General features: G+C 38.8%; 1 protein-coding gene, 1 non-coding gene and 1 pseudogene across 2 annotated transcripts; all 3 read right to left on the bottom strand.

Annotated features, from left to right (window-relative positions):
• Positions 1-18,159: 18,159 nt before the first annotated feature.
• On the bottom strand, positions 18,160-18,976 carry LOC108610241 (uncharacterized). Its single transcript, XM_018002229.2, has 3 exons — positions 18,711-18,976; positions 18,473-18,646; positions 18,160-18,421 (listed from the first exon to the last, which is right to left on the bottom strand). The coding sequence occupies exons 1-3, from the start codon at positions 18,954-18,956 to the stop codon at positions 18,251-18,253; spliced, it is 591 nt and encodes a 196-aa protein (XP_017857718.1). The 5' UTR covers positions 18,957-18,976; the 3' UTR covers positions 18,160-18,250.
• Positions 18,977-26,201: 7,225 nt separating this feature from the next.
• Positions 26,202-26,320, bottom strand: LOC149270860 (5S ribosomal RNA). The gene has a single exon (XR_016268797.1). It is a non-coding gene; the product is annotated as a 5S ribosomal RNA (ribosomal RNA).
• Positions 26,321-26,699: 379 nt separating this feature from the next.
• On the bottom strand, positions 26,700-26,818 carry LOC149270859 (5S ribosomal RNA; annotated as a pseudogene).
• Between the last annotated feature and the right edge of the window lie 125 nt (positions 26,819-26,943).

Genomic DNA, 26,943 nt, shown 5'->3' with positions numbered 1-26,943 from the left:
GCTCAAATAATATTAAAAATACAATATTTACGAATTTTCGATTTTCTACTCCCGTAGTGAATGCACAAATTATTTTGTTTATCGATATGCAGTGGAGGTTACTGGTAACCTAATTGGCCAAATTCATATGTGTACTATATGTACATGTACTAAAGATTTGCATACTCACACAGACGGACCGAAAAATGGACAATTACCGAATATACCTAGCAATCTGCATTTTATTTTACCACCAATCTAGTCTCAGAAAATAGTTATTCTAAAAACCTATTCATATGCAATATTACAAAAAACTCGTAGTTTATTAAGGAATTTCCTAGAAGTGAAAAGTTCAAATGAATTCATCACGAAAAACATATTCCAAATTTAACCAAAACCATCATAGCAGCTTACCAGAAATCAACCTTTTAAGCGGAATGTAATGAATATTCTTTACGTTTTATTGAAACTGTTTAAGTATTCCGGTTCTCGGGAATTAGGACAGAGAAACAAATGGACGGTGGTTAAAAGCAATTCGCACTTTTTATTTGATGATTTGTTTTTTTCAAGTTTCAGCACTTTCGCACGTTTACATTTTACTGTTAATTTAGTATTCCGGTTAAAGTTGATCTGAATAGAACGGAAACCATTATATTGTCTTGGCGAAGATGAAACACCCTAGCAAACATGTGCAAATTTGCTTTGCAGATGCAAATTTACTTTTGACCATAGGTTGTTGAGATGTCCTCAATACAATCCCAGAATTTCTGTTCTGAAATTGCAAATCAACGAAAACAATGAATTAAAATATATGTATGCACATATTTCGTTTGTATTTCGTAATAGTTCAAGTTTGATTTACAGATACTCTATAGTTTTAATTGAATAAATAAAAAGTTCAACAGATTTGGAATACTTCAGTTTTTAGACTGAAAGACTAATCTACATTTAAAATATATAGTTAGTAAATATATGACAAAGTTTACTTCGTACATATATAGACGATACTTAGTAGTGATGGAAATTGTAAAAGATCTTCCATAGAGCATAGTAAATTCCGTAGTTTTAAGGTTTAGGTCAACATTTTTCAGGTGGAATGCGCCGATGGATCTAGAAACTTTAAAATTCTGTAACGCTGATGTTAAAAGCTCAAAAATATAAACCCTTGACGGAATTCAATTGTTTCTGAACCGATGTAATGACCGAGAAGTGAAATCGTTGAATAGATTTTCAGTTGTTCCTGCAATCACAGCTCCATGCTTTAGAGTATATAACCGTCTATTAATAGGTAATGGAGTTTCACTACTCGCTCGATAGCGGAAATTATATTACAAAATATGCCAAATGAAAATTTTAATATTTTATAAAATCTTTCAGCGTCCAGAAGGCGATGGAACCTGCTTCTCCAACACACCTGGCCACATTAGTAGGCCTGGCTGGCTGGGCGTTTTTACTAGCACATCAAAGGATGATATTATAAGTCAGTTGATATTATTTATTTATCCGAAACACTTGGCCGACTCAAGCAAGCGGTCTGTGGTCCAAGCAACATGGGGCTGACTGCTGTGGATTACCCTTTTTGCGGTAACGTTTAATTCCCCACAGTGAGTGCTGCTGCAATTGAGACGTTGAGCACGCACACACACACACTCCGTCTGCATGTGTGCGAGTGTGGGTGTCAAGTCATCTGTATTAAATATTTATGCGAGTTTTGCCCTTAAAGAACGAAACATTTTGCGCTTTGCTTCAATGTGTTGAACAACATGTGTTTTCATGTCCTTAAGCTGAGTCGGTAACAAAATAATGTTGCTCATGCCGAGTTTTACGTCAATGACAGACAGACCTGCTCCCCCTCCCTACCCCCACTGCCTCTGACTGCTCTTCACCCTCTGGCTTTGCACTGTGCGGTGTCCTTCGCCCGGGCCCCAACACACACTCACACACACACAGTCAGCAACGTGGCTTGTACGTCCCAAGGTTCCTCTTCTGCAGCATACACTAACACTGAAATGGTAAGTTACACTTGGCCCCATTTACTCTTATATACTACGTACATACACACATATATACTTATATATACAGAATATATATCAAGTTTTGAATACGTGTAAAGGCGCTCTTTCGGGACCGCCTTCTTTGTTACTTCCACGTGCATTTGTAAATATAAAATGCAATTTGTGCGCCGCAAGTTGCGCTGACATTTAGCTTTCGTTTGAGTTCTTTTTTTTCGAGAGACGCCGCGGCGTATCCTTTCTTTCGGCTAGCACTGGAAATTTAGTTTGTGGCGCTTGCATCCGACTAAATGTACACGTAAATGTCAATATTCACTGACAGGGAGAGAGAGAGAGGGAGAGAGAGGGAGAGGGAGGGAGAGCGAGCGAGTGCCGTGGTCTCTTGGTCCATTGATTTACCAGCAGCACACACATTTGCGGCTGGCACCGCCTCGGTGCTAAGTAGAGTTCCTTTTCCTTCTCAGTTTTGTTTTCATCCAAATGCTGGTCGGCCAGATGCTGAGCTTGCATTTTGCATGGCCGAAACTTTTGCTTTCACAGAAAAAATATTAATTATTTCCGAAATGGCCCGGGCGAGCGACCCAACTGAGGGCGGCGCTGGAAACTTGGCTTATTGGCGGGTCAGTTATGCGAATGTTAATTTGCGTGAAAATCTTGCCCCCAAAGCAAAGCAAACTTGATTAACAATGGAAACTTTTCGACAGCCAGCCAAGTTCAAGACAAGTCGTCCAATTGTTTGCAGCCAGCCGCCTAACACCCTCGCCCCTCGTCCGCCATCCAGCCCCACGAAAAGTCTAACGACTGGGGCGCTTATCCTACGGCCCGACGACTTTCAACTATGCGAGAAGTTTCCGCTTTGTGCCAAATTAATTAATGGAAAATTATGGCGCACAAATTGGCATCAGCTATGAAACAATTATCACCTATGCACACACATCTCCAAGTAGTATAGATGGCTTGGCTTTCAGTAGACCCAAGCTAGTCCAAATGGAGTAATAGAATGGAATAGATCTTTCTAAGAAATCAATTTACGCGGAGGACTGTGTGAATATGGACACTAACCAGAGAACACATGGACTAGACATCTAGAGCAAATTCTTTTCTCTGGTTAGTGGTTGATTCCCTAAGCTTTGCATGGGGATAAGAGCTGCAAAGCCAACGATAGTCTCAACCACCGATACTATCAATCATTCTATCGATCGCGTTCAGCCTACTAAATTATGAAGAGTCAAATAAATAATGAGATGATAAAAAGATATTGATAAGAAATATACACAAAATTTTTTCATTGCAACAGAATTGTAATAATATTTTAAAGCTTTAAAAAGTTCAATTAAAATTAGTTATAAAACTATATCTCCTATATTACTATTTCCTCTAATTATTTCTTTCAAGTATTCCCCCTAAGTATTTCGCCTGAATTGTCATAATAATATTGTAAAGCTTTAAAAAAGTTCAATTAAAATTATTTATAAAACTATATATCCCATAGTAGTATTTCCTCTAATTATTTATTTCAAGTATTTTCCCTAATCATTTCCTCTAAATATTTCCTCTAAATAATTCCTCTAAATAATCCCTCTTAAGTATTTCTTCTTAGCATTTCCTCTAAGTAATTCCTCTAAGTATTTCCTCTCAGTATTATCTCAAAGTCTTTAATGCTTAGCTGAATGCTTCACTTCACTTTACTTTACTGCACTACACGACTGAGTACCCCACCAGGCCTGGGCGACTGAAGAAATGCTGCAGGTGTTGCCCTTTATATAGGGCGGCTTTCACTCAGCAATTACCTCGGGTTCAACTGTTGAGCCCGACGCCAGGTATGGGTCGTTGCAGTCGAGCTTTAAGTGACCAATGGAAACCCTCTCTGCTGCTGCGAGCACTCTAACTTCGTTTTACTCAAATACAAATACAAAACGAACACTGCTGCATACATTTAGAAATCTTGAATGATCTTCTGTAGTTGTTGTTCGTCCCTTACTTTGTTAGTAAGACAGTCGGAGAGAAACACGAAGAGACAGACGGAGAGATATACAGTTAGGCAGACAGAGAGACAGATATAACACGCATAGTTAAATCTGATTAGCTCATAACGCTACTCATAAATATATGTGCTATATAAGGCTAAATGTTATTAATTAAAATTAATATTCATAATTATTGGCTGGCATAGACAGCAATTTCTTCTGTTCTATAGTTCTCTATTTTAGGTATTCCTGTTTTTTGTTATTTTATCAATCAAATTATAAAATGTTGATCTTTGAGCTAGAGCTCAAGGTTTTGCAAATAGAAGCTGGAGTGTGCAAATTTTTCATTAAGACTTCCATGAATTTTAAATAGTTTCGAGTTTTGTTAAATTTTAGAAGTCAGTTGCAATTACAGCTAATTAATTGTAAATGAGCTAACATTTTCTTCAAAAAAGACTATTCAACAGAATATTTAGATTATATGCTGAGCGTTTCATAGAATTCCGTTAGCAGTGCTCGTGCGAATAAAGATGAGCAACGCAAAGCATTTTTGCTATCCGTGTGCATAAATTCTAGCTGGATATACATACATACATAAATCATATGTATGTACATTCGTGCAGTCCAGCATATTGTAGGAATCACAATTGTTATTAGAGCGTGGCGCTGTAGCATTGCGGTAGAGCGGTAGAGCAGATTTATTTCGAGTTAGAATTACTCACGCAATGCCTAGCCCGGCGATGTTAAGTTTTCCTTTCTCTAAGTTTTTATTTTATTGTGAATTTATGAACACCAAGCTCAGGGGATGCCCGACTAGGGCTAGAGCTTTCTGAATTTTCTAAACACTTTGTTCAACTTCACTGTAAAGTTCAAACTTGTCTCAGGCTTGGCACTGATTTCCATTAACCAAAAAATGAAATGAAATGGAAACTTTTATACGAGATTTATTCAGAGTGGCTTGTGGTGCTGCTGCTAAACAAAAAATAGCTAAACTAAGCAGCTGCAAGGCTATAGTACCTCACGCTGCACTGCAGAGGAGAAATATGCAAAAGAGAGAAGAGAGTAAGCCCTACTTTGAAGCTTAATAGCTGCAATTTATTTGTGCCAAATATCAAATGGCAATTGGCTTTTGACTTTAAGCTCGTAATTTTTTTGGCACTTGAGAAATACGCGCTACATAGATAAAGCGGATTGCGCAGCTCACTGGGCTGGGTAAGGAGCGGGTGGGGAGTGCTGAGAGGCGGGATGAGACATCTGAATGCTCATGCAGATAGGTGGGTATATTTGCATTTGCCGAGCATTAGAGTAACATATTGCAGGTACGCAGATGATGTTGGAGCCATTCGAGTCAATGCCTGCGACTGCATATTGCACGTTTCAGATATTCGCAAAGAATGCTCGAGTCGACGACACATGCATTGCCGTGGGAGCGAGGACACGAAGACGCTGCCAGGAGGAGGAGCAGCACTTTAAGCGCTAAATAAACATGAATCTGTGACACGAAATGAGCTCGCCTTCCTGTCTGAGCCCCCAGCAAGCAGCAAGCAGCAACCAGCAACCTCACCCTGGCAGCAGTCGCAGTCGCCCTCGCAGCAGTCCCTCGCCGCCTGTTTGCTTTTGTGCGGCATTTGTGGCACGCCGAGCCTCGCATTACCTTTTGTGCGCCGGCAACACACAAACGAGGACGCGCGTGTACAGGAAGTGCATTAAAAGCGCAAGGCTTCAAGTGCAGCTGGCAGTGTGCGCGATGCCGTGTGGACTTGCACATGCCACGGCATTCCTTCTCCTAAGCTCGCCGAGATTACAATGCGCTCAGCTTGCTCAGCTGCTTGCTCAGCTGCTTGCTCAACTGCTCTCGTGACGTCTGCCTACCCAGCCTGCCCAGCTCAGCGCAGCGCTGCCCAGCTCAGCCTAGCTCTGCCCAGCTCTGCCCAGCCAGTGGGTAATCAAGCCTCGCTCGTACAGACATAAGATGTTCCGTGAGCATTTGCAACTGCTGTTCTGATCGCTCTAAGAGTAATATACCGTTACATACTATTAACTACTGTAGTCAGTTTAATACAATTGTGCAAGCACTACGATGCTTGGCTACAACTGCAGCTTGCGCCCCATCCCTCTACTCGGGCACTAAAACCACCTCGAGCTATATATTTAAAGTGTTTTATGGCAACTTACAATATTGAGAGTGCGCCCACATGCACGCTCCTACAACTTAACACTCAGAAAGAGGACTCTTTATCCAGCATAGCATAATTGCACAATCAACCAGATCCATAAGAAAGTCAAGTTAGTCAACATTCATATTCATTAGCCATATATTTCACGAGTCTAAATTCATTTCATTTAATTTTCATTTTCATTCATCATTCATCTCGTTTCATATTTAATTCCTACAACAAACTTTGCCTACCATCTATTCTTTCTGTCCCCACTCCTCAACTCGCTAACTCCCTAACTCCCTAATCGTCAGTCAGCTTATTATCATAACTCATCAATCCACTCTACTCTAACGCTTCTTTCAACTCAAACTCACCAACACAGTCATCAATCAGTGCTTAAAGCTATGCAAAATGTAAAACAACTCGAAATAAAAATCTTTCGTATAAACCAAAAAAAACAAGTAAGAAAGCTCCAGTCGAGACTGCTCGACTAGGAGATACCCTGAACCCTCCAAGCTGATATTCTAATCATTCTGCACTTCTTTTATGCACACATACATACACATGCATCCACACGCACGCATAAGCCTGCGCTCTGCTAACTGCGCAGTAAGCCGCGACTGCGCTTAGGCTGCGCAGCAGTGTGGGCAATATTATGAGAATTTATTTGTTAAATAATTTCTTTTGTAGACATACGATCTTAATGAAACTTTTAGAGCGTAATCATATGGTGAATATGTGTGTATATTCCAAAGCCCAAGTCTCTAGTATTTGAAATACGCTTTTTACAAAAGTGAGGGTGAGGGGGTGAATTTAAGGGTGGGGGGTAAATTTTAACAAAAACCGAAATTGTATAAATTGCATATAAGCATACATTAAAAATTTGGAGACTCTAGCAATAAGGGTGTAGAAGATATAATTTTATAACTGGTTTTCGATAAGGTTTTTTATCGATAAAAAAAGATCGGGATGAGTTAGCGATTTTTAATGATAAACTTGATATGCGCGCTGTAATTACGGACATTTTAAAAAAAATTTGAAGTCTCTAGCTCTTATATCTTCTGAAATCGACGCGTTCATACATACGGACGGACGGACGGACGGACGGACGGACGGACGGACGGACGGACGGACAGACAGACGGACAGGGCCAAATCGACTCAGCTCGTCGCCCTGATCAAGAATATATATACTTTGTGGGGTCTGCCACGCCTCCTTCTGCCTGTTACATACTTTTAACAAAACCATTATACCCTGATTTCCCATTTTCAATGGGTTCAGGGTATAAAAACATGACATTTATTGTGTACATTCATAGGCGATTTCCCTGAAGGCCGACGACAAATGAGATAGTAAATAAGTATTTTTGTCACAGACGCATTAAACTATATACAGAAGAGGCTCTAGGGAATTCCCGTTATCGAGTGTGAAATGATACTTAATGCACTTCACATTTAATTTGGTCAAATTACATGCGAATCAGTTCAATACGCAAGGGCATACATATGCAGAGATATCTATAATGCCGTAATAACATAATTAATGTTAAACCCGAGCTTTAAGGCTTTTATATAGTCAATGCTTTATTCTAGGCTCGCAGCAGGAATACTGTTCAGGCACCTATACATAGACAGGGCTGCAACTTGTGTGTTACTTCCTCTGATATTGGGACTTATAGATAGCAGAAGAATATCCGACTGCCTTGAGATTCAATTGAACAATGTCTCTATCCATTAATAGATCAGCTGTAGGAAAAGCGAACGCACATAGGGAAAGGCAGCATAAGGGAGAGTGACAATTCCGCTCTTACAACTCCAATTTTAAGAGCTGCTTTTACATGATTTCGATCAACTCAAATGATTCTAATTAATAATTCAAATGATAAGACATATTCCAAATTGTTAATTGCTATTAGGTTGCAGAGAATCATTAATCTCTCCCTATGCAACTGTGTATCATCAGTGCAAACATTCAGCAGAATATCTTAACTGTTGGTTAAACAAAAGCTCTGATAACAATCCCAGTTAGTTAAGTCAGTTCACTGGCTGTTAGAGAAAAACTTGCATAGCAAACATTTGCTCGCACTAAAGTTCATTTTATTAAAACTAAAACTTGCCATAAAAAATTGGTCGACTGATGTATGCACATAGCTGTACCGAATTGAGATTATAAAAAATTAAAAAAAACTATTATGAAAGTGCGCAGCATCCAGCGACGAGATGAATGCAGGCAGCCGCAGAACTTTAATTTGACGGCGTTTCACATAAATTCATAAAATTACTTGGCCCAGTTCCAGCGACAGAAATTGGCAAAAAGCAGAGCAATGGGACCGAGAGCTAAGCTAGGGTATATGCCTTCTGAAGTGTACGGACGGACTTTGCGTTTATCCGTGATTTATTACAAATTTACCTAGCTATAACTTATATTCCAATAAATTATTTTCGCATTGCTGTGCTTAGCTTGGGCACTGCTATATGCGTATACACCTACATATGAAATACTGCACGGTATTCAGGGAACCGCGACCGACTACGGCTCTATTCTGATATTTACCAAAATATATACCCCGCCGCACCTGTGCAAATAGTGGCAGCCAGAGTAATATACATATATCACATGCCGAGTCCTCCACACAGATTCATTCAGTGGGCCAACGGGTTCCTCCTCCTCTGGCAAATGTTCTGCAATTAACTATGCCATTATACGACGACCAGGCCGACATATACAATTCATGACAAATTGCATTAGCGACGCTGGCGAGGCGGTGCCCAAGGATGTGGGCCCAACAGCTGTCTGTCCGGGCCATTTCCATTTTGTTCTAAGTTGGCTGTGACGTCACTTCCTCGTGTTGCACACATTCCTTGACTCGCCTGCGAATTGACCTTCAAAGCATTTTCACACAAAGCGACCAAAAAACTGATATCTGCACGGGAATGTATGTATACACGATGTAAACAGAGTATATTAGTTTCCGAAAATAGTCGTTCGATGCAAGTTTAAACTTGAAACTAGAAATAAGCAAATGAAATGAAGCAGAAAATAAATGATATTGCATTTACATTTAAACATTTTTTTAATGTGTATGTAAATACTCCAAATTGTTGCATATGGAGAGAGGATAACTCACAAGTTTTTGTCGAAAGTGAAATTTACTGTTTGCTGCACTTAGTCCTTAAAGTGTATTAAACAGTAAATTTCACTTGGAATTATCGATTTTTGTAATATGCGAGTTGAGAAAATTTGTATCTAGAGAGATTAAGGGGTGACACCATAGTCAAAATTATATTTAATATCAGTTCTATGATATAAAGGCTGATATTACAGAAAATAGTGACACTAAATCAGTGGGAAAAGGAATGGAAGCTAATTTGACTCAATTCGACATTATAAATTATACTTTATGAGGTCTGCCACGTCTCCTTCTGCCTGTTAATGCCTTTTCATAAAAATACAATACCCACATTTCATTTTCCCGAAATTGTAAATAGAAAATTCTTGTGTATCTCAACTTTACATTTTCTAACATTCTCTTAACATTCGCATAACATTAATTGTTCCTCTAGAAACGTCTGTGCGTTGAGGCAATACTTGAACGAGTGTTCCGCAGTCAGTGGCATCCGTTCGACATTTTGTAACTTGGTTATTGTATGTAAGTATGTGTAAATATGTAGCTACATATACACATATGTATATAGGTATGTTTGTAGATATGTAAAGTCGACTTTTTTTGCAATATGCTTTTTTGCACAGCGCTTGCCACATTAACGTCAACAGCTGAATTTTTGTGCTCTCATTTCTTAGTTGCTTTTGTATACCCCGTGTGGCAGACTGTGGGATATGAGTTCAAGCAAGTTGAGGAAGTGCATACACAGATACACACATACATACATATGTGATATACGAATGCAAAGCTATAGTCTCTGGATAAATGTATATACATATATACTTTTGTATATTCGTATTCATTTAATTTTACATGCTCGACAACCATTTACATTTTTCGTTTATACATATGTATATCAGCCACTGAGTTGTGTTTACAGGGTATCTTCTCCAGGGTATCTTTGGGGCTACCTCGGTCTGTTGTGCTCGCCTTGACAAAGTATTTGCCATTTTGCGCATTAAGCATCAGCATGTGATCTAGGTGCACCAGACACCCATATACTTGCTACACTTTTATGTGTCCTGATGATGATGATGATGATGATGATGATGACGATGATGACGACGACGATGCGAGTCTTTGTAGGGGCAACACATGTTTGGGAACTAACAAACTCATCAAGGCGGCAGCAGCTACACAGAGTGGTGCGGGTGCAGGGCAGTCGTTCAAGCCTTTGAGTAGGCAGAAGAGCGCTACCGGCGAGCTGTGACCTTATTCGCAGCTGCAGACTTTGCTTTACTTTCAGCTAGAATTCAACAATCCAACAATGAGATGCATCAATTTATATCAGTTTCAATGTAGTTCCACCTGCGAATTTGATACTTTGAACAAATAAGCAGGTGGAACTACATGTAAACAGTTTACACGAGGCAAATATATGTTTGGAGTTCTCTCTGCCAAACTGTTGAGCTGCTGAAATGTTCATGTAACTTAAAGTCAATTCAAACCAGTTATTATTAAGGTAAGGTTGGCATACAACTCATATGAAGTAAATTATTGTTCAGGCTCTAATCAATACATAAACAACACGCAGAAAATTAGATAAAGTTCAAATAAAATCCAAATATTACTTTGGATTAAAAGTGATGGAATATAGAATGAGATATATTAAAATGGGCAAAATTGGTACATATTGTATTCATTCGTAAGTAGGAATACAAATTGTTTGATGTTTTGACTTGGTGTTCAGATTGTCTTCTCTGTGATAATACTTCTCAGAAATGAGCTAACAGTCGGGAAAGCAAATCCTTAAAACTAAGTCTTTCAATGCTCATCCATTCCATAGAGGGAATATATTCACCACTTCGAATATATTTATTCAATAAATTAAAATTAAATTCAATTTCAATATATGACCAGCAGAATGATCTGAATTGATATATACAAGTCTTTATAAATAGCCTTCCGTTTGCTAAGCTTAATTAACTAAATTAATGTTCCCTATGAATATTCTATTCTATTTTATAGAAACGCACCGAAATATAAATCTTGAATACCCCACGCAGGCTGTGTTTGATAATTACCGTTAAGAATGCTTCAAGCACGTCGCAATTGTTGCACGAGGTGGGCGGAATGTCGCGACGCCTTCCGATTAAATTATTAATGTCGCATGTGGCGAAGTCTCCTGCGGTCTCAAGTGGCTATATATCAGTAAACTCCCGAGGCGTAATTAGTAACACTTGCCTGCTCAATGGCGCGCACACACACACACACATACACACGCATTAAACTCATTTATTTACGGATAGCACAACTGCAAGCAATTACTTATCGCACAAGGCGCCTAGGTACAGCAAGACAAATTGACAATAAAAATTAATTTTAAAACATTTACTCGCAATTATCGCAATTGTGTGGGTTACCCAGATTTGACCCAGCTTCACGCATTGTTACGTATATGTTATTCAAATGCTTGTCATGTCGTGACCTTTAAGCGATGGGTAAATGGGTAAATGGATAAATGGGTAAGGGAAGGCGGCAAAGCAGATTTCCCAAACTCATAAAATGTTTACATATAAATCTGCTAGAATAGGACGATTAATTGCTATTTTCTTTTCTCTATGTAAGCAATAAATTCTGATAGCTACACAAATTAAATACTTATGTTTGGCTACAGGTTGAGAGTATCTAAGAACCGAATGAGCTAGTATATCATAATTACTTGTATGTTTATTTCTTGTCTATCACTGCTCGAAAATAGCAGTGAAGGTATGAAGATGAAGGGCAAATAAATATGACTTACAACTAAAATTTTTAATTTATTTTCCAGTAACTCAAATTTTTATAGATTCATTCACAGAATGATAAGTGTATGTTTGTTTGGTTCAACTTCCGATTTGCTGTGTGTCCCTCTCTCCACAGGAACTCATAACATTCCATCATTATTGTAGCTAATGACTTGGTTTCCTGAGGTACATACATATATAGGGTAGACAATATGTATGTTTCATATACCGGTGCCTATTCGGAATGAACAAAGCTTTCTACAATCGGAGAACTCAAAACATAATTTTGATAAAACATCCAATACATAAAACACATAACTAATAATATTCAATAGTTCTGTTCATATTGATCGACTGAAACGCTCCGAAACCTTTAATCTAAATGACTTGAGTTATATTTTATTTACCCGCTTAAAGAGTAAGCTCTATAGTGCAATAAGAGCTTGAGTCAATTAATAAGTGCTCATCAAGATGTATTCTCTGACAGCCAAGCAGCCGGAACATAAATACGGGAATCAATCGTATACATAAAATCTCCCTTTAATCGTGAGTTTTAATATTACTTTTAAAGTCAATTCGACCTCGGACTTATACATTAATGCTGGATTAAACACACACAAGCAGCTCGTGATATTTAAAAGCCACAAGTTGGTCAAATCCTTTGCATTGCGTTTTCTATTCCGACTATTCACGCTGGAGTTGAGCCAATCAATCAAGGTCGTATTAGCAGCTCTCTAACGAATCACTAACGAATTTTTCTGGTATCAATCAAAGTCACCGAAATGCAATGAGAATTGACCCAAGACAAGCGACAGAGACAGAGTCAGAGGCAGGGAGAGGTGAGAGGAGAGAGAGGAAAAGAGACAGAAAGGGAAATAGCGCGATTAAATTGGTTTCACTTGTTATTGGTGTTGGGGGCAGATGCACAAAAACGTTGCAAATTAAATGCATGACAAACAACACGGTCAACCCAAAACAAGTAAAACGCTCCAGTCGGGACTGATCGACTAAGAAACACCTCTTTCAAATCAAGTAATCAAAGTTTGTCTTCCGCAGCCTGGAACATCCACTTCCCGGCCGTCCATTCCTTATCCGCAGAGTAACCTATCCTATATGAAAGTACCAGCTAACTATTCCAGCAGCAAATAATCGATTTCCCAATTATATTACTTGACACAAAGTGTGCATTCCTTATGGATCGAAATTGTATAAAATCACATATGTCATATCGTTGGGGATAACATACAACTAATTACGAAGCTTGGCAGCTCTAATTTTTGGATTTATTTAGTGAAGCTCGATAGTATTGATCGTTTTTATGGAAACTAAAAAGTTTTCGATTATTTAAAGCGAACTTGATCTACCTGAGTTGGAGAGGAGCCTATGCAACCAACTACAGTTGAAGCTCTTAGATGCTCCGAACCTCAGGCACGCATATATGTATGTATGTTTAACCATATCATAATATATTAATAATTATATTTCAATTAATCATAATAATCATTTTGCATTTGTTGAACTAACTTGCATGAACTTAACTGATTCTGTTGAAGGGGAATAAATTATATATATTATATACCTCATAATACTAATACAAAGATGTCTGCATAAATGCATCCTAATTTATATAGCCATGAAGACTGATTACACAACTTTGTAAAATAATTAAAATAATTTGACTTCAATTAGTCTGCAAGGGGAGGACTATCAGAAACCAGCTAACTGTATAGTACACTCAAGATGGGTATACCCATCTCTGGCTGCATCAATTGCATCCCTCGATGGTTACAGGGTAGCAAACAGACAACAGCAAAGCAAATACAAACACGATGCAGAAAAAAGCCACGAAGGCGACACACAATTTGCATTAGGAAAACGCCAACTGGTTTGCCCCGGACTTTGTTTGGTCCGAGCTCGGTCCAGGCAACACAGCGAAATACGCTGACCCTGCGGCCTTTACACCTGCCCATGGGGCCACAACACAGCGGTTGCTGCACTTGTCTCTCTGCCATTGAAATAGCAGCGAGAGAGCAGTGCATTCAGTATCCAGAAATGAATTTACAGTATGCATAAATCTTAATGTGTTCAAAGGAATGAAGCATAAAAAGTGGACTCATTTTGTGCTTCCCCTGCATATCAGTGTCGATAAATGACAATTAGTCGAGGGCATTTAATTTATAGGTGAGTGAAAGCTAAAACATGTAAAAATATTCAATTGGTAAGCCCAAAAATCAATAAACTAATGGGCCAAGCTTCCAGCTAAGCGCAGCTGACAGACGAGAAGAAGCAGCAGCAGCAGCAGCAGCATTTGCAGTGCAAAAGTGCCGAATGCACCGCCCACCGTGACACGCCCATTCACGCCCAACACCTGCCTAATGACGATGAGCTGATAATGGCATTCATGTTACCTGCGGTTCACTGCGTTTGCATTCGCTGCAAAAGAACTAGAGGGAGCGGGAAAGAGAGAGAGACAGTTGCTGGCAATGCAGCTATTGCTGCTCCTCCCGCTCCTGCTGCTGCTGCTCCTCCTGCTAGCTACTAATGCCTTTACAGCAACATTTGCGCAGGTACTTGTGCATCGAAAATGTAAAATTCCGCTGTGGGATGCGAGGCTCGCAATTGAAATTTAGCATTTGACCTCTTCACTTAAATTCAACGGCAGTCAAGGCTTTGCAAACGGCCTTTCACTGTTCGCATACCCTAGCAGACACAGTGAAATTCATTGGATAAAAGGATCCAGCAAAAAATATTTTCGAGTCGAACATTTGGTAAATGAACTTTATATTCCCTAAAGTTTTACTGATTGCAATTTATGAGTAAAGTAGAAAAACTTCTCAATGAATTGCATAGGAAAAGGCTAAGATGTCTTTTGGTGGAATGTATTTCATTGGTATGAGCTTTGCCATTACGAACCAAAAGATTCAAATTGTGCTTTAAGAACTCAACAGCGCTTACTGATACCTGACACTTATTTCTAGAATTGATGGTAAATCAATTGGTTATTATGCTTCTTCGAATGTGATTTTAAGAAACCAAATCTGAATGGACTCGACTCTTAATATACATTTTCAGCCAACACGTAGAAGATGTACTGAGGAACCTACATTAATGTAAAAACCAAAAGTAACTAAATTCCAAGACTGTGAAAATCCTTGTGTAATTTCGATATGCGCCACCTTTAAAATAACTAATCATTTATTTGATCCAGGGTAGATAATTTTGAGTAGATGAACTGTATCTAAATAATCGGATTAACAAAATTACAACTTACAATAGAATTTATGTGATACCAGAAATAGTATTTCCTAGATTTCAAGTGTGAGTCTCTAGAAAAAGGAGTTTAAACTAGACATAGATAATTGAAAAATCATATGCAGAAGGTGCTACCCATAATCCCAGATGGAATTCGTAATCAATAGTTTTAGAGCTGAAACGGGCTAGTGAGTACTCATAATGTATTTATATATCATTGTCTTGATTTTTCGATTGATCTACTGGACATGAATCATTGATTAAGCTCAAATATATTTAGAGCGTAAATTAGACATGGATCATTGATAAATCCTATCCAAACGGTGTGACCAACTATCCGAGATGGAACAAAACCAGAAGACTCTCTTAACTCTCCACTAAAGTGGTGAAATAAATGATCTTTCGCATCAGTTAGCCAGGCCTTAAACAAATTAAGAGCGGAGTTTGCTCTGCGACAAGGCACAGTCGACTATTTGGATACAAATTATTGCAGCTGTCAACATGGCAGACAGTTAATATCCAGCATCTGGGATGCGGGCTGTCAAAGCACGAGCGCTGAATTTATGCGCCAATTCCATGAGTTTCAAATGAATGTTGCGTAGCTTCGCTTTATTTACTATTGCTGCAGCTGATTACTGTTGCTGTTCTATATGTATGTGTGTACGTGTGTGTATGTGCATGTGTGTTGGTGTATATATGTTTTTGGGAATATGTGTGCTGACCCTATTTGCCATTTTGGTAAGCTCACTGGCATGGGCTGTGTCTGTTCCTTTTACGTGTCTCTGTATGTATGTGTGTGTGTATGCTCGTGTGTGTATATGTGTGTGTGGCCACAACTCAGTCTTGCATTGGGTTTGTTGCCTTTCATCGGCCACAAATGCAGCTGCATCTGTTAGCCATACAATTGTTGGAATATATTTCGGGCTATTGTCTAGGCCGTTTGGCCAACTGTTTCTGGTTGCTTGTCGATGATAAAAGGCAACTGAATTTAAGTTTGTATTCCCTGAAGAGCATAATGTTTTTCGCAAATGTGTGCAACAGGCAGAAGGAGACGTAGCCTAGCCACAGCGAATATTCTATATGGCTTTAATCAAAATCCCGAGCCGAGGCGATGTTGACCGTCAGGCGATGTTGATGTCAGTCACTCCTTGGAAATTAAGTTTGTCTTAAAAAATCGATAACATTTGATGCTTGAAGTCTCAGAGGTATTTGAATAGAATATATACTATACTACCATACTATATGGCTTTAATCTAACGTCAGTTTGTCTTCAAAAATCGACTTTTCCTGCTTGAGGTCTTAGGGGCCTTTGCTCTATACATGTCTGAACTTTCTTTAAGGTATTTGCTATTATTACTTACTATTCAATGTTCGCCTGTTCGTATCAAGGTAGAACCTTAATGTTAACTAAGGTGGCTAACTTGTGAGTCAGTGGCACAAAGTCTGGGTTGGCTGAAGCTTGTTTGAACGACTTTACTGCAATTAATAATGCATTTAAGGCGAGAATTGAGATGTCCGTTGGAAGGCACATGAATATGACATGAAGATGTCGTCAAGGAGAGTAAATCAAAGTATTTGCCTGGAACGGGCACACACACTTGTATGTATGTGTGCAGCAGGATGGCATATGTGAGCATTAGCAATGTCCAAACGTAAGTCCCTCATACAGTTTGTCAGTTGCTTTGAATAGCAGATGCCCCAGGCTCAAGGCTTCTCACTTTTGAAAGCCCCACAATACGTCAGACTGGACACAGGAACAATTTGTCATCACAGAGTGGGAGCTGAACCAACTAGCTCAACTGGCTTAGCAGGCGTTGAAAGCCAGCGCCTAAAGCTGTAAAATGCAAATTTTTGGCTGTTGTTCCGATTAGCATAGAACATCCCATGATACAAGCACACCCATGCACATCTATGTGTATGCATATAAGAGCAAGCATACATATATAAGACTGGCTACATTTAATATTTCACTGAATGTGCCCAGCCCACTAATGGAAAAATGACGCAACTTTGCCAGGCAGACTCGTTTGCTTCCGACAATGATTTTCCTTTTGTCAACAGTCCAAGTCCTCCCCAGCACCTGCTTTGCTTATGACTATCGATATGAAGGTCCCTGCTGCAAACATGTAACAAATAAAAGATGCGTCAACATGGCAAACCAAACCATTTATCGCTGATTACAAACAAATATGTTAGGTAAACAATCCAAAGGGCCCAAAGGCTATTTTTACTTTTTCGGTCACGATGAGGGAAAATAATTCGAGATTTATCAGACTATTCCTTAGAAATCAAAGCTATGTTACAATACAATACCGTTATGTGATGCGCATATAGTTCAAATTTAGAATACTAGATTGAGCCATTGAGCTCCAGTCATGGAGCACACAGCCTTCATTTGAAATGACCAAGGATTCGCAACGTGTTGCTCCTTGGTTACGCCATATAGTTGTCGAATAACTAAAAAAGTTTTTGCAAACAGTCTTCCCCCTTTCACATTCACATGCAACTCACATACGTACATACCAACACAGATACACAAATGACGTTTTGTTGCATTGAAGTCAAGAAAAACGTCTGGGAGAGCAGTTAGGAGAAAGGAAACATCGTCTGAGTCTGATCGATCTAGTTAAAGGTTAGTTACAGAAATGGCGCACACAGACTTTTTTCTCAAAGTGTGAGTGAAAAGTATTTGCTGCCTTTGAGTGATATCTGACTGTTACTTGCGAGACCTGAAGAAAGTTCAATGTACCATAAGTGAGTTCCACGTTTGACAGGGAAAAGGAAATGTTCAGAAGTTTCGTTAACCATGCACGTAGGGTATGTACATGCAACTTTTCTATGGGGTACATATGTAGGTGCCTTCAATCAATACGGAATATGATTAGGGACAGATCGACATTATCAATAGTCAGTAAAACATTCAAGAGCTAATCAATGCGTATATTGTTCTTTATAGGTTAGTGTTGAACAAAGTGCATTCCCTTCTTCTCATCTACAGCCTGTTAACGTCGCCTATTACTTCGAAGCAGACGTATGTGTCACGCTGCACATTGTTGGAGTCAAAGGCCTTTATGATGGTAGTAAACTTGTAGCGGCCATTTATGGGCATTCCATTGGATTCAATTGTCACGTTTACGTCAAAAGGCTCGTGAATCAATATAGTCTATTTGAAATGATCATTAATTGGGGAAAAGCAAAGTCGTAGTATACCTACTCCTGGGTAAAACATTGTGTGTCTGATTTCATCCTTATTAATTATATGGCTTGTCCAGTACTTGTAAAAGTCAAGATTCCTGTCGTACAGGGCTGGTACAAAGTCGCGGATTTTCATGCTGTATGGTGTTTGCTGCCACATTCCACGATCATATTTAAGCGATGTAAAAGAGGCCTAAGATAAAGAAAATATTAATTATGGTTTTCAATCATATGTATATCATAAGAGCAAAAAGTACTTGAATGCGATCCCCCACTTCAATCATCCAGGTGTAAGTAGCATTTCCCGAAACTAATATGACATCATCATGTATCGTAAATGTCATATGTGACATATCGGCGGCTTGGTTCACATTGAGAACATTACTTTTTTCATTTGGACAATCTTGAAAGAAATCCTCGTTTTCAGGAACGAATATATACTTTAGAGCACTCGAGCAAATTGCCAATAAAATCACGATACACAATGGGTAGAGAAACTTCATTTTGACCCACTTCGTATGCTTTCAGCTTCGCAATGATATTTATGCAGTACGGTTTGGCACTTTTATACCTCATTTATTTAATTGCATATGACGTTCGAATCATTCGATAGCAATCACACATTTTTGTCAGATTGCACCTAATAATAAGGAGATGGACCTGTTACTAAACATTAAACATACTATTTATATCTGGCAAATCTAGCTGAAGCTCACATTTCCGTTGTAATGTCAAGTGATTTATCACGCGATGATAATGGCGCGATCGCGCGCAGAATATGTTTCATAGTTAATCACACGATTCGAATCATTGCAATGTTTTCCATTCTATTTCGTTACAGACTCACATGACTACATTTCCTTCCATCGATACTGCAGAGTCCCCAACACACCTTGAATATCTTTCACTTATACTGAACGAAACTTATCAGGATTTGTACAAATGACGATTTAATTCGATCCAATTTTTCATGCTCTTAATGAATGCTCAGAGATAATTATTGCTCTTGATATGAGCTTAACAATAATTCACCATTAAAAGCTTTCTAGCTCTTAGCTCGAAATCAGATATAACAATCTTAGCATTTTAGAGATACCAGATTAAATATCAGTCTCTAGAACTCAATTCGTGAATGAGTATAAAAATGAACGAAATTTTTTAGTTTCTTGTCATGAATTGTGTGCAGGAATTATTAAATATATATGTATGTAGCTTAGATGGTGTGGCGACCTCAGATTTCAAGTATTCTGAGTCGCCTCGTCTAAAACACAATAACTAATTCACTTTCAAAACAAGTAAGAAAGCTCTAGTCGAGACTGCTCGACTACGAGATCCCCTGAACCCTTGGAGCAATAGATATTTCAATAATTTTTCGCGTCTTTCAGCTTACACAAGAAACACGCACACACACACGCACGTACGCACACACAGGCATACATACACACACACGCATACAGACACACACACGCATACAGACACAAACGCATACACACTCACATACACACCCACATACATACACATACACATACACACACAAGCACCCACGCATAAACACGCATGGGCTGCAGTGTGCGCTTACTATGAGAACTTAATAGTTTAATAACTTTTTTTATGGACGTACGATCTTCATGAAACTTTCAGATTATGATTATAACATGGAAATGCATGTAATTGCCAAAGCACAAGTCTCTAGTATTTGAAATACGCTTTTTACAAAAGTGAGGGTGAGGGGGTGAATTTAAGGGTGGGGGTAAATTTTAACAAAAACCGAAATTGTATAAATTGCATATAAGTATACATTAAAAATTTGGAGACTCTAGCAATAAAGGTGTAGAAGATATAATTTTATAACTGGTTTTCGATAAGGTTTTTATCGATAAAAAAAGATCGGGATGAGTTATCGATTTTTAATGATAAACTTGATATGCGCGCTGTAATTACGGACATTTTAAAAAAAATTTGAAGTCTCTAGCTCTTATATCTTCTGAAATCGACGCGTTCATACATACGGACAGACGGACAGACGGACGGACGGACAGACGGACAGACAGACGGACAGGGCCAAATCAACTCAGCTCGTCGCCCTGATCAAGAATATATATACTTTGTGGGGTCTGCCACGCCTCCTTCTGCCTGTTACATACATTTCAACAAAACCATTATACCCTGATTTCCCATTGAAAATGGGTTCAGGGTATAACAAGTTAGAAAGCTCTAGTTAATACTGCATCCAACCACGCATAAACACGTATGGGCTGCTGTATGGTCATACTACAGGAACTTAATTTGTTAATAACTTTTCTTGTCGATGAACTCTCTTTATGAAACTTTGAGATCGTGACTAAAACATTGAAATGCAACCATTTGCCAAATCACAAGTATCTAGTATTTGAAATACGCGTTTTACAAACCTAGTGGTGAGGGGGTGGATATAGATTTTAACAAAAATTGAAATTGTATGAAATGCATCTAAATACAATATATATTTAAAATGTGGAGACTCTAGCTTGAAAGATGTAGGAGATCTCATTATACCCTGAACCCATTTTCAATGGGAAATCAGGGTATAATGGTTTTGTTGAAATGTATGTAACAGGGAGAAGGAGGCGTGGCAGACCCCACAAAGTATATATATTCTTGATCAGGGTGACGAGCTGAGTTGATTTGGCCCTGTCCGTCTGTCTGTCCGTCTGTCCGTCTGTCCATATGTATGAACGCGTCGATTTCAGAAGATATAAGAGCTAGAGACTTCAATTTTTTTTTAAAATGTCCGTTATTACAGCGCGCATATCAAGTTTATCATTAAAAATCGATAACTCATCCCGATCTTTTTTTATCGATAAAAACCTTATCGAAAACCAGTTATAAAATTATATCTTCTACACCTTTATTGCTAGAGTCTCCAAATTTTTAATGTATACTTATATGCAATTTATACAATTTCGGTTTTTGTTAAAATTTACCCCCCACCCTTAAATTCACCCCCTCACCCTCACTTTTGTAAAAAGCGTATTTCAAATACTAGAGACTTGTGCTTTGGCAATTACATGCATATTCATGTTATAATCATAATCTGAAAGTTTCATGAAGATCATACGTCCATAAAAAAAGTTATTAAACAATTAATTTCTCATAGTAAGCGCTCACTGCCGCCCATGCGTGTTTATGCTTGTGTATATGTATGTAAATGTTTGTGTATGTGTGTGTATGTGTTTGTGTATGTGTTTGTGTATGTGTGTGTGTATGTGTGTGTGTGTATGCGTTTGTGTGTGTATGCGTGTGTGTGTGTGTATGTGTGTGTGTATGTGTGTCTGTATGCGTGTGTGTGTATGTATGCCTGTGTGTGCGTACGTGCGTGTGTGTGTGCGTGTTTCTTGTGTAAGCTGAAAGACGCGAAAAATTATTGAAATATCTATTGCTCCAAGGGTTCAGGGGATCTCGTAGTCGAGCAGTCTCGACTAGAGCTTTCTTACTTGTTTTAAAACTTATTTTCGATAAGGGTTTTAATTGATAACAAAATAACGGGATGAGTTATCGTTTGTTGAAGATAAACTCGACATGCGCGCTATATATACGCAATTTAAAAAAACAAGTAAGAAAGCTCTAGTCGAGACTGCTCGACTACGAGATCCCCTGAACCCTTGGAGCAATAGATATTTCAATAATTTTTCGCGACTTTTAGCTTACACAAGAAACACGCACACACACACAGGCACGTACGCACACACAGGCACACATACACACACACGCATACAGACACACATACACAAACACACACGCATACTCACACAAACGCATACACACACACACACATACACACACACATACACAAACACATACACACATAAGCACCCACTCATAAACACGCATGGGCTGCAGTGTGCGCTTACTATGAGAACTTAATTGCTTAATAACTTTTTTTATGGACGTACGATCTTCATGAAACTTTCAGATTATGATTATAACATAACATAACATAATTGCTAAAGCACAAGTCTCTAGTATTTGAAATACGCTTTTTACAAAAGTGAGGGAGAGGGGGTGAATTTAGAGGTGGGGGGTGATTTTAACAAAAACCGAAATTGTATAAATTGCATATAAGCATACATTAAAAATTTGGAGACTCTAACAATAAAGGTGTAGAAGATATAATTTTATAACTGGTTTTCGATAAGGGTTTTTATCGATAAAAAAAGATCGGGATGAGTTATCGATTTTTAATGATAAACTTGATATGCGCGCTGTAATTACGAACATTTAAAAAAAAATTTGAAGTCTCTAGCTCTTATATCTTCTGAAATCGACGCGTTCATACATACGGACAGACGGACAGACGGACGGACGGACAGACGGACAGACGGACAGACGGACAGACAGACGGACAGGGCCAAATCAACTCAGCTCGTCGCCCTGATCAAGAATATATATACTTTGTGGGGTCTTCCACGCCTCCTTCTCCCTGTTACATACATTTCAACAAAACCATTATACCCTGATTTCCCATTGAAAATGGGTTCAGGGTATAAAAATTGAAGTCTCTAGTCTCTACATACAGACAGATGGACAGACAGACAGACGGACAGGGCCAAATCGACTCAGCTCATCGCCCTGATAAAGAATATATATACTTTGTGGGGTCTGCCACGCCTCCCCTTCTGCCTGTTACATATATTTCAACAAAACCATTATACCCTGATTTCCCATTGAAAATGGGCTGAGGGTATAAAAATGTTCGCCATTTCTTTTACTTGTATTTCTGATTCTGCATCAGCATTCCTCTTAACTGAAAAGATCTAGTAGCTATAGTTTATAATATGTCGTTTTATACCATTTTATATATGAATAAAATTGAATCTGACTAAAGGAGTCTCGTTATGTTTTATTGCATTGCAATGAAACGAAACATACAATGAATGAGCCGACATTTTTGTTCTAATTTAACTTTCGCAGATGTGAAAAGAATGAAATTCAGGTATTCACGTAAAAGCTGAATGACAAATATTGAATTGCTTTGCATTGGGTCTTTGTTGTCTCGGCTGATCGCCGCCGTGGAACATACGTCCGACTCCCGCCAGGCGTATAGGGTAAGGCTACGTTAGTCTGACAGTTTACTACTGAATTTTTAAGCTCTGACCAGCTTGAAAATTCAATTACCTGGATTTGCTTTATGAACGCGACTAGCATTTCATTTGCCCTAAGGTCAAACATCTACCCCGGCCAAAGGTCTCGCCACTCCACTATAATAATGAAAACGGACAAGTGAAAGTAAACGAGGTAAATTGAAAGGACAGCAGGCAACAATGGCTGCCAGGGAATTGTATTTCACACCTCTCTGCACATAATAATGTGATTCGCAAAGCGATATATACATATATATATATATATTTTTTTTTTTTTTTATACCCTGAACCCATTTTCAATGGGAAATCAGGGTATAATGGTTTTGTTGAAATGTATGTAACAGGCAGAAGGAGGCGTGGCAGACCCCACAAAGTATATATATTCTTGATCAGGGCGACGAGCTGAGTTGATTTGGCCCTGTCCGTCTGTCTGTCCGTCTGTCCGTCTGTCCGTCTGTCCGTCCGTCCGTCTGTCCGTCTGTCCGTCTGTCCGTATGTATGAACGCGTCGATTTCAGAAGATATAAGAGCTAGAGACTTCAAATTTTTTTTAGAATGTCCGTAATTACAGCGCGCATATCAAGTTTATCATTAAAAATCGATAACTCATCCCGATCTTTTTTATCGATAAAAAACCTTATCAAAAACCAGTTATAAAATTATATCTTCTACACCTTTATTGCTAGAGTCTCCAAATTTTTAATGTATGCTTACATGCAATTTATACAATTTCGGTTTTTGTCAAAATTAACCCCCCACCTCTAAATTCACCCCCTCACCCTCACTTTTGTAAAAAGCGTATTTCAAATACTAGAGACTTGTGCTTTGGCAATTACATGCATATTCATGTTATAATCATAATCTGAAAGTTTCATGAAGATCGTACGTCCATAAAAAAAGTTATTAAACTATTAAGTTCTCATAGTAAGCGCACACTGCAGCCCATGCGTGTTTATGCGTGGGTGCTTGTGTGGGTATGTGTTTGTGTATGTGTGTGTGTATGTGTGTGTGTATGCGTTTGTGTGTGTATGCGTGTGTGTGTGTATGTGTGTCTGTATGCGTGTGTGTGTATGTGTGCCTGTGTGTGCGTACGTGCCTGTGTGTGTGTGTGTGTGCGTGTTTCTTGTGTAAGCTGAAAGACGCGAAAAATTATTGAAATATCTATTGCTCCAAGGGTTCAGGGGATCTCGTAGTCGAGCAGTCTCGACTAGAGCTTTCTTACTTGTTTTTTTTTGCCAATATTCAAGTGAAACTATTTTGAGCCCATCTAAGAAACTTCGGGCTAGCATGCTCCTCATCTTTACTCACGCCTTGTGACACAAAAGGCAACATCGATAGAAACTCATCGAAGAAAACTAAAGTCAATAAACTAAATTCGAGATATGTCATGAACATGAATTTATATAAATGGTATAAATATTTCTGAAATTTTAAGTACAAGTAAGTTAAGTAAGTAAATAGGTTAGAATATTTTTTGCTTTCTAAAAATATTTCTCTACTAGGAGCTAGAGACTTGAAATTTTAAACATATACTTGTGTATACTTTATAAGTGTTACAGTTATAGGGAAAATTGCAACTTTTATAGGAGCGTGGCAAATCGGAAAATGCAGTTTCCGGTATCCTAGATATCGATTTAGTTGAAAAGCAGGAAATTGGAAATTTTGAACGTAGATTCGCGTTGATCACCCAAGATCAAAAAGCTATGACAGATATATCTACGCCCATTGCAGGAGTGAAAAAATCGGGCACACCTGAATATTCTAAAGTTTTCAAGCTATTAATACGATATATTGCACTAGTAATGCTAGACACTTGAGATTGCGCATATATATACTCGGTTTCATCACCCAAGACTAAAGAGCTAAAGGGATATATCTCCGCCCAGGGGGGCGAGGCAGCCCACTAAAGCATATATATCCAAAAATTTAAGAGCTAGAAGCTTCACTAAGAATAATTGGGATACTAAATAATAACCCACTCTATCGATGACCCAAATATAAATGTAATCTTCACATTTTTAAAGCGAAAAAAAAAACACTGTCAAAAAATTATGTATCTTAAAGCAGTGGGGGCGTGGCAATTCAGGAAAGCTACATTTTCGACGGCACTAGAGCTAGAAAATCAAAACTTTGCGAATAAAGTGCTCAAAGCTACCTAAAGCTACTAAAATTTTACAAAACGAATATATATGTTAATATAAATGTCGAGCGGGTCCCAATTTTTGTTTGACAAAAGAGATAATGATTAGCAGGTAGTGCGCTGGGAAAAGATAAGGGTCACATGTACAGACTCTACAAATAGACAAATGGACACCAACCCTTGCAACCCCAAAGTCAGATATGTAAGAGACGAACGCTGAGCCTTACAACCTTAGCGATAGGATAAGAATAGCTAAGAGACCGACGGGGAGCCTTACAAACTCTGCGATAAGATAAGAATATGTAATAGACCAATGCTGAGCCTTACACAACCAGCAATAGACGCACTAGATTTAGGGGTTGAAATTATGCATGAGTCTGGGTATATAAACCCAGGCTCAGACGAATAGAAATCAATACGCAACTAAACACCATCAAAGTCAAGTGTATTCGTTCAATGGCGTATAAGGTAAAAAAGTGTTTTGGACGATGCCAACAACACGCGGTGTTCCCAAGCGGTCCCCCATCTAAGTACTAACCGCGCCCGACGCTGCTTAATTTCGGTGATCGGACGAGAACCGATGTACTCAGCGTGGTATGGTCGTTGGCGACATAAATGTGGTTAGCGAACAAACATGAAGGCGTCATTGAGGAACAACACGTTGTGAATCCTTGGCCACTACAAATGAAGGCTGTGTGCTCCATGACTGGAGCTCAATGGCCAGCAAAAGCAAAGCAACAACAACGAGGCCAAATCTCGTTAATGGGCATGATGTGGTGGCAAAACGGAGCAAAATGGAGCAAAATGGAGCAAAATTAGCAATTGGTATTGACATTTGATATGGAAATGCAATAAATACTTATATATGTTTATATGCAGACACAATTTTACAAATTTGTAAAATTAAAGAACGATATATGAAGTAGAGAAATATGAAAAGGGCGTAATGGCGTAATGGCGTATAAGGTAAAAAAGTGTTTTGGACGATGCCAACAACACGCGGTGTTCCCAAGCGGTCCCTCATCTAAGTACTAACCGCGCCCGACGCTGCTTAATTTCGGTGATCGGACGAGAACCGATGTACTCAGCGTGGTATGGTCGTTGGCGACAAAAATGTGGTTAGCGAACAAACATGAAGGCGTCATTGAGGAACAACACGTTGTGAATCCTTGGCCACTACAAATGAAGGCTGTGTGCTCCATGACTGGAGCTCAATGGCCAGCAAAAGCAA

This window comes from Drosophila arizonae, chromosome 2, assembly GCF_054131065.1.
Source record: "Drosophila arizonae isolate 15081-1271.41 chromosome 2, UAZ_ARI_1.0, whole genome shotgun sequence".
Lineage (NCBI taxonomy): Eukaryota > Metazoa > Arthropoda > Insecta > Diptera > Drosophilidae > Drosophila > Drosophila arizonae.
The sequence above is the reverse complement of the archived record's forward strand: the minus strand, read 5'-3'. Positions and strand labels throughout refer to the sequence as shown.